The 7,260-nt window shown below is 48.3% G+C and overlaps 1 protein-coding gene across 1 annotated transcript; it reads left to right on the top strand.

The window, feature by feature from the left end:
* Window positions 1–2,923: 2,923 nt before the first annotated feature.
* LOC121816245 (endogenous retrovirus group PABLB member 1 Env polyprotein) lies at window positions 2,924–6,670 on the top strand. Its single transcript, XM_042230258.2, has 2 exons — window positions 2,924–3,400; window positions 5,403–6,670. The coding sequence occupies exon 2, from the start codon at window positions 5,571–5,573 to the stop codon at window positions 6,588–6,590; it is 1,020 nt and encodes a 339-aa protein (XP_042086192.1). The 5' UTR covers window positions 2,924–3,400; window positions 5,403–5,570; the 3' UTR covers window positions 6,591–6,670.
* The last annotated feature ends 590 nt before the right edge of the window (window positions 6,671–7,260 follow it).

Raw genomic sequence — 7,260 nt, 5'->3', positions numbered from 1 at the left:
TCATGTATTGCTGAAGCCTGGCTTGGAGAATTTTGAGCATTACTTTACTAGCATGTGAGATGAGTGCAATTGTGCGGTAGTTTGAGCATTCTTTGCATTGCCTTTCTTTGGGATTGGAATGAAAACTGACCTTTTCCAGTCCTGTGGCCACTGCTGAGTTTTCCAAATTTGCTGGCATATTGAATGCAGCACTTTCACAGCATCATCTATCAGGATTTGAAAGAGCTCAACTGGACTTCCATCACCTCCACTAGCTTTGTTCGTAGTGATGCTTTCTAAGGCTCACTTGACTTCACCTTCCAAGATGTCTGGCTCTAGATGAGTGATCACATCATCATGATTACTGGGTCGTGAAGATCTTTTTGAACAGTTCTTCTGTGTATTCTTGCCACCTCTTCTTAATATCTTCTGCTTCTGTTAGGTCCAGACCATTTCTGTTCTTTATTGAGCCCATCTTTGCATGAAATGTTCCCTTGGGATCTCTAATTTTCTTGAAGAGATCTCTAGTCTTTCCCATTCTGTTGTTTTCCTCTATTTCTTTGCGTTGATTGCTGAAGAAGGCTTTCTTATCTCTTCTTGCTATTCTTTGGAACTCTGCATTCAGATGCTTATATCCTTCCTTTTCTCCTTTGCTTTTCACCTCTCTTCTTTTCACAGCTATTTGTAAGGCCTCCCCAGACAGCCATTTAGCTTTTTTGCATTTCTTTTCCATGGGGATGGTCTTGATCCCTGTCTTCTGTACAATGTCATGAACCTCATTCCATAGTTCATCAGGGACTCTATCTATCAGATCTAGGCCCTTAATTCTATTTCTCACTTCCACTGTATAATCATAAGGGATTTGATTTAGGTCACACCTGAATGGTCTAGCGGTTTTCTCTACTTTCAATTTCAGTCTGAATTTGGCAATAAGGAGTTCATGATCTGAGCCACAGTCAGCTCCTGGTCTTGTTTTTGTTGACAGTATAGAGCTTCTCCATCTTTGGCTGGATAGAATTTAATCAATCTGATTTTGGTGTTGACCATCTGGTGATGTCCATGTGTAGAGTCTTCTCTTGTGTTGTTGGAAGAGGGTGTTTGCTATGACCAGTGCACTTTCTTGGCAAAACTTTATTAGTCTTTGCCCTGCTTCATTCTGCATTCCAAGGCCAAATTTGCCTGTTACTCCAGGTGTTTCTTGACTTCCTACTTTTGCATTCCAGTCCCCTATAATGGAAAAGACATCTTTTGGGGGTGTTAGTTCTGAAAGGTCTTGTAGGTCTTCATTAAACTGTTCAACTTCAGTTTCTTCAGGATTACTGGTTGGGGCATAGACTTGGATAACTGTGATATTGAATGGTTTGCCTTGGAGACGAACAGAGATCATTCTGTCGTTTTTGAGATTGCATCCAAGTACTGCATTTCGGACTCTTTGGTTGACCATGATGGCTACTCCATTTCTTCTGAGGGATTCCTGCCCACAGTAGTAGATATAATGGTCATCTGAGTTAAATTCACCCATTCCAGTCCATTTCAGTTCGCTGATACCTAGAATGTTGACGTTCACACTTGCCATCTCCTGTTTAACCACTTCCAATTTGCCTTGATTCACGGACCTGACATTCCAGGTTCCTACGTAATATTGCTCTTTACAGCATCGGATCTTGCTTCTATCACCAGTCACATCCAAAACTGGGTATTGTTTTTTCTTTGGCTCCATCCTTTCATTTCTTCTGGAGTTATTTCTCCACTGATCTCCAGTAGCATATCGGGCACCTAATGACCTGGGGAGTTCCTTTTTTGATATCCTATCATTTTTCCTTTTCATACTGTTCATGGGGTTCTGAAGGCAAGAATACTGAAGTGGCTTGCCATTCCCTTCTCCAGTGGACCACACTCTGTCAGACCTCTCCACCATGACCCGCCTATCTTGGGTTGCCCCACAGGCATGGCTTGGTTTCATTGAGTTGGACAAGCTGTGGTCCTAGTGTGATTAGATTGACTAGTTTTCTGTGAGTATGGTTTCAGTGTGTCTGCCCTCTGATGCCCTCTTGCCACACCTACCATCTTACTTGGGTTTCTCTTACCTTGGGCGTGGGGTATCTCTTCATGGCTGCTCCAGCAAAGCACAGCCATTGCTCCTTACCTTGGACGAGGGGTATCTCCTTACCGCCCCCGTTCCTGACCTTCAACGAGGGAGAATAAATCCCTCCCGGTTGCAGAACTCATTAACATAGAGACTGAAGAGGGATGCCGGGGCTCGAAGACTTCAGGTCCCCGAGAGTCCATGGTAACTTTAAAAATTGGGGACCAAGACATTGACTTTATGGCGGACACCGGGGCAGAATTGTCCGTGGTAACTAAACCCGTGTGCCACTGTCTGGAAGGACCGCCGCCCTAACTGGGGTTTCAAGAGTAGAAATAGTTACGCCGTTTTGCCAACCCAGGAAATGTCAAATGGGGGGTCACCAAGTGACTCATGAGTTCCTCTCTATCCCTGAGTGCCCAGTACCCCTGCTGGGGAGAGTCTTAGTCTCCAAGCTGGGAGCACAAGTGACTTTCTCTCCTGAAGGGAGGCCCGCTTTTTGGGTGGGCACAACAACCTACTTACTCTCCCTCTCTGTGTCCCCTCAAGACGTTGGAGGCTACATGAGCCCCCTGGAGATAAACAAGACCAGGCAACAGAGTTGGAGAGAAGGCTAACTCAGCAGTTCCCTGAGGTCTGGGCTGAAGATAACGCCCCTGGGCTGGCCAGACACCAAGCCCCTGTAATAACAGAACTCACACCTGGTGCCACCCCAGGGAGAAAGCGTCAATACCCAATGCCCGTAGGCACCCAAACCGGGATTCTGCCTCCCATCAGCAGGCCTAAACAGGCAGGCATCCTGGCGGAATGTCAGTCAGCCTGGAAAACACCAATCTTACAGGTAAAGAAGGAAGGAGGACAAGGCTATAGGCCCGTACAGGATCTCAGCTTGGTCAATCAGGCCACTGTAACTCTGCACCTGTCTGTCCCAGACCCCTATGCCTTACTTAGCCTCCTCCCACCTAAGACAAGGATCTATACTTGCTTGGACCTCAAAGATGCCTTTTTCCATATACGCCTAGCACCTGCATCACAACCCATCTTTGCCTTTGAATGGGAGGACCCAATCAGAGGCAATAAGGAGCAGCTCACTTGGACACACCTCTCACAAGGATTCAAAAACACACCAACCATCTTTGGAGAAGCCTTGGCCTCGGACCTGGAACCTTTCCAGCCTGAAAGGTATGGATGTTGGCTCCTACAATATGTGGACGACCTGTAGCTAGCCACTGGGACCTGGGAGGAATGCTGTGAAGGGACCCCAGCGCTCCTCCACTTGCTGGCAGAGGCGGGATACCGAGTGCCAAGGAAAAGGCGCAACTCTGCAAGGAGGAGGTAAGGTATTTATGGTTTGTCTTAAGGGGAGGCACAAGGTTGCTAGACCAATCTAGAAAAGAAGTAATTCTGAGGCCCCCCACACCTAAGACTCGACGGCAAGTCAGGGAGGTCCTAGGGGCCACTGGATTCTGCAGGATTTGCATTCCAAGGTATTCTCAAATAGCCCAGCCCCTATTTGAGCTCCTGACAGGGCCTGGGGAAAATCCAGTAAACTGGACTGAGAAACAGCAGAAAGCCTTCGAGGAGCTAAGGCTAGCAATCACCTCCACCCCCGCCTTGGGACTGCCGGACCTCACCAAACCATTCACCTCGTATGTGACCGGGAAAGATAAAACAGCCATGGGGGTTTTGACTCAGACCTTGGGAACACTCCAGTACTCTTGCCTGGATTGCAAGGCAGTCTTAGAGGAGGTCTATGTTAGACGTCCAGACCTCCGAGACAGGCCGATTTCAAATCCTGACTGGACTCTGTATACTGATGGCACCAGCCTGGTAAAGCTAGGACAGCGACTGTCAGGCTAGGCTGTAGCCACAGAGAGGACTGTTGTCGAGGCCGGCTCCTTACCACAGCACTGGTCAGCCCAGCGAGCAGAGTTATGGGCCTTAGTCCGGGCACTGCAATTGTCAAAGGGTAAGAGAGTGAACGTCTACACCGACTCCCGATAAGCTTTCCGTATGCTCCACGTACATGGGGCGCTGCACCGGAAGGGAGGCCTTCTAACACCAATGGAGAGGACATTAAGAATAAGGAGGAGATTCTGACTCTGTAGATGCTGTCTGGAGCCCCACGGAGGTAGCAGTCGTGCACTGCCGTGGGCACCAGAAGGAAGACATCCCACAGGCTTGAGGAAATAGAGTGGCTGATGAGACCCCCAGACGAGCAGCCGAGGACAGAAAGGAATGCACGGAAATCCCCATGACAACATTTGTCCTAGCTGAGCTACCCGAGCTGGCCCTAGACTCCCCGACATACACTGAGGCTCAAACCCAACTAGCTGAAGCAGAGGGAGCCACCCAAACAGACAAAGGATGGTGGGAGCTGCCAGGTGGTAAGCTACTAGTGCCTGAGGAGACGGCCCCCTCTCTGGTGAGCCAAGCTCATCGTACGACTCACCTAGGACATGACAAATTGGAGGAATCGATCCGAAGGTATTTTCTGGTTCCTCGCCTCGCCTCTCTGTGTAGAACGGAATCCCAAAATTGCAACACCTGCTTTCAGATTAACGCCGCTCCAGGGTGCACATCAGAACCCCCAGGCATCCAATTAAAAGGTACCCTTCCTTTAGAACATCTGGAAGTGGACTTCACTGAGATGGAACCATATCGCCATTTTCGTTACCTGTTGGTCTTGGTATGTACATTCTCGGGATGGGTGGAGGCCTTCCCACCTGAACTGAAAGAGCATCAGAAGTGGCTCGGAGCCTGCTTAGGGAAATAGTTCCTCGATTTGGATTCCCCACCAGCATAGGATCAGATAACGGCCCAGCCTTCATATCAGCTCTGATACCGCAAGTAAGGAAAGCCATGAATATAAACGGAAGTTACACTCTGCCCACCGGCCTCAGAGCTCCGAAATGGTAGAATGAACTAACCGGACCCTAAAGGAGACGCTTTCTAAATGGATTACAGAGAATGACTGTTCCTGTGTAGATGTGCTGCCCACGGCCTTGCTCAAACTCAGGATGACTGCACGGATCCCATGGCTCCTCTCCCTACGACACTGCATGTGGGAGGCCTCCTCCCATAATAAGACAGAGTAACAGCTGATATACTTCAGGTGAGAGGAGACGGGATATCACAGCAGATGGAACAACTAGGTAAGGTAATGAATCCAGTAACTAAGTTTGTGCAAGAAAGAATACCGTTCCCCCTGGGGGAGCAAGTGCGTGAGTTTATACCAGGGGACCAGGTATGGGTGAATGACTGGAAACATGACCCACTAGCCCCTGATGGAAAGGTCCTTATGCTGTTGTTTTAACCACCCCTGCCGCAATTAAAGTTGCAGGAATCGCCCCTTGGATCCATCACACCAGAGCGAAGGAGGCATAGCACGCTGACCCAGAAGACGCCGAGCGGACCACCCAGAAGGACCCAACCGACTCCCGGGAAACCAGGATCATCCTGAAGAGGAAGAAGAAAAGGAGGTCCCGGACGAGCCCTCTATAGGATGGAGCTGGGTAAGCGACTCCTGCTACTCGGCCTCACCAAGGCAATTCTGAGCCTGATCGCTGTTCCGGTACAGGGCAACCTCTTCATCTCATGGGCACATTCTTATGCAAAGTTCCACAACTCCTCCAATTGCTGGGTATGCGGGGCTATGCCCCTGTCAGCAATGGACGGACTCCCCTGGTGGGTATCGCCACTTCAGAAAGGAGACCTTGTACCACTGTGCTCCTTCTTGGAACAAATGAAAAAAAGTTTCGTTAGCCTCAAAAATCATGATGTTTCTTTGCTCTCCTGGTGTAAGAAAGAGCCATCAACGGACCCGGGACATAGGGTTACATTTGACGTCGACGCTAGTTATGCAGCATTACGTAGTGCTTATAACTCATATATAAAACACTCAGATAAGAACAACACCTCTGCAAAAGAGAAAAAGTTCGCTCGGTACCTTGCAGAATACTACCAGGTCTGGGATGAACATTTCTGGATGACTTCTGAGAAAGGACAGGTGGCTGCTCCAGCTACAATTTGCTGGGAACAAAAAGAACACAAAATTGGATTTGCAGGTCGCCCCCTAGACCCAAAACATTTAAAATACATGGGTTATTTGTCCCAGCAACAATGTAAACAAATCTTGGACGTAACCTATCACCCCAGTCAGTCTACTCAGTGGCCCGGTTCTGATTGGAAATATGGTCTTGAAATCCGCTGGGTAGCCCCCAACGGGACCAAATGGATCTGTGGGTCTAACATATGGCCCTGGTTACCAGTCGGCTGGGTAGGGCGTTGCACACTAGGATTTGTTTTCGCTCCTGGCAGAATTAGGCCTAACCTACACCATCCTCCAGCAAACCTGCCCTATCTGCAGGCAAGATGGACACGATCCACGTTCCGATGGTATGACTATCTCGCTGCCGCGTTTGTACCTTCTTTAGGGACAGTGGATATCATGGTTAAGGTCAATGCCTTAAATAATTTCACTCAAAGGGCCCTCTTAGACACTAAAAAGCCATTGAAGCTTTGAACGAAGAACAATCTCAGATGAGGAAGGCAGTATTGCAAAATAGGATGGCATTAGACATACTCACAGCAGCCCAGGGCGGGACTTGTGCCATAATTAAAGTCGAATGTTGTGTATATATCCCTGACCTGTCTGGGAATGTATCTGCTGCCATGGAGGATATGCAAAATCAAGTGGATGCCATGTCGAATTTAAGTGTTCCCTTTTGGAATTCGGTCTTGTCCTGGGTAAAGTCAGACTGGTGGAAAACTGTTTTTACTATTGGTATAATAATCTTAATCATACTGCTTTGTGGGCCCTGCTTATTACAATTCCTTAAGAATTTTGTAACCCAGAGGTTGACAGCGTTCTCTCATGTGGTTGCCCAGAAGAAGCATAATGAATCTCTCGATGAATGATGCTCATTACGGAAACTAAGAGCATCAAGAGGGGGCAATGAAGAAGGAATTCACAGGGCCTGGACCACATCTCAGGCCTGTTTGTGCTGATCATGCTCGGCCACCTTTTCCAATGGACTCTGGACTTTGTGCCTATGGAAACTACAGCAGAAGGATAAGCCCCGCTCTGGACAGGGGAATCTTGAAGATCACTTCCAGGTTGCTCATCGCCTAAGAGAAACCATACTGTAATCACTGCTGCCTCCGGACAGGTCATAAATCTTTTCTGTATCTAT

Source organism: Ovis aries, chromosome 13 (assembly GCF_016772045.2).
Source record: "Ovis aries strain OAR_USU_Benz2616 breed Rambouillet chromosome 13, ARS-UI_Ramb_v3.0, whole genome shotgun sequence".
Classification (NCBI taxonomy): Eukaryota; Metazoa; Chordata; class Mammalia; order Artiodactyla; family Bovidae; genus Ovis; species Ovis aries.
Note: the sequence above shows the minus strand (reverse complement) of the source record. Positions and strands in the feature narration are given on the sequence as shown.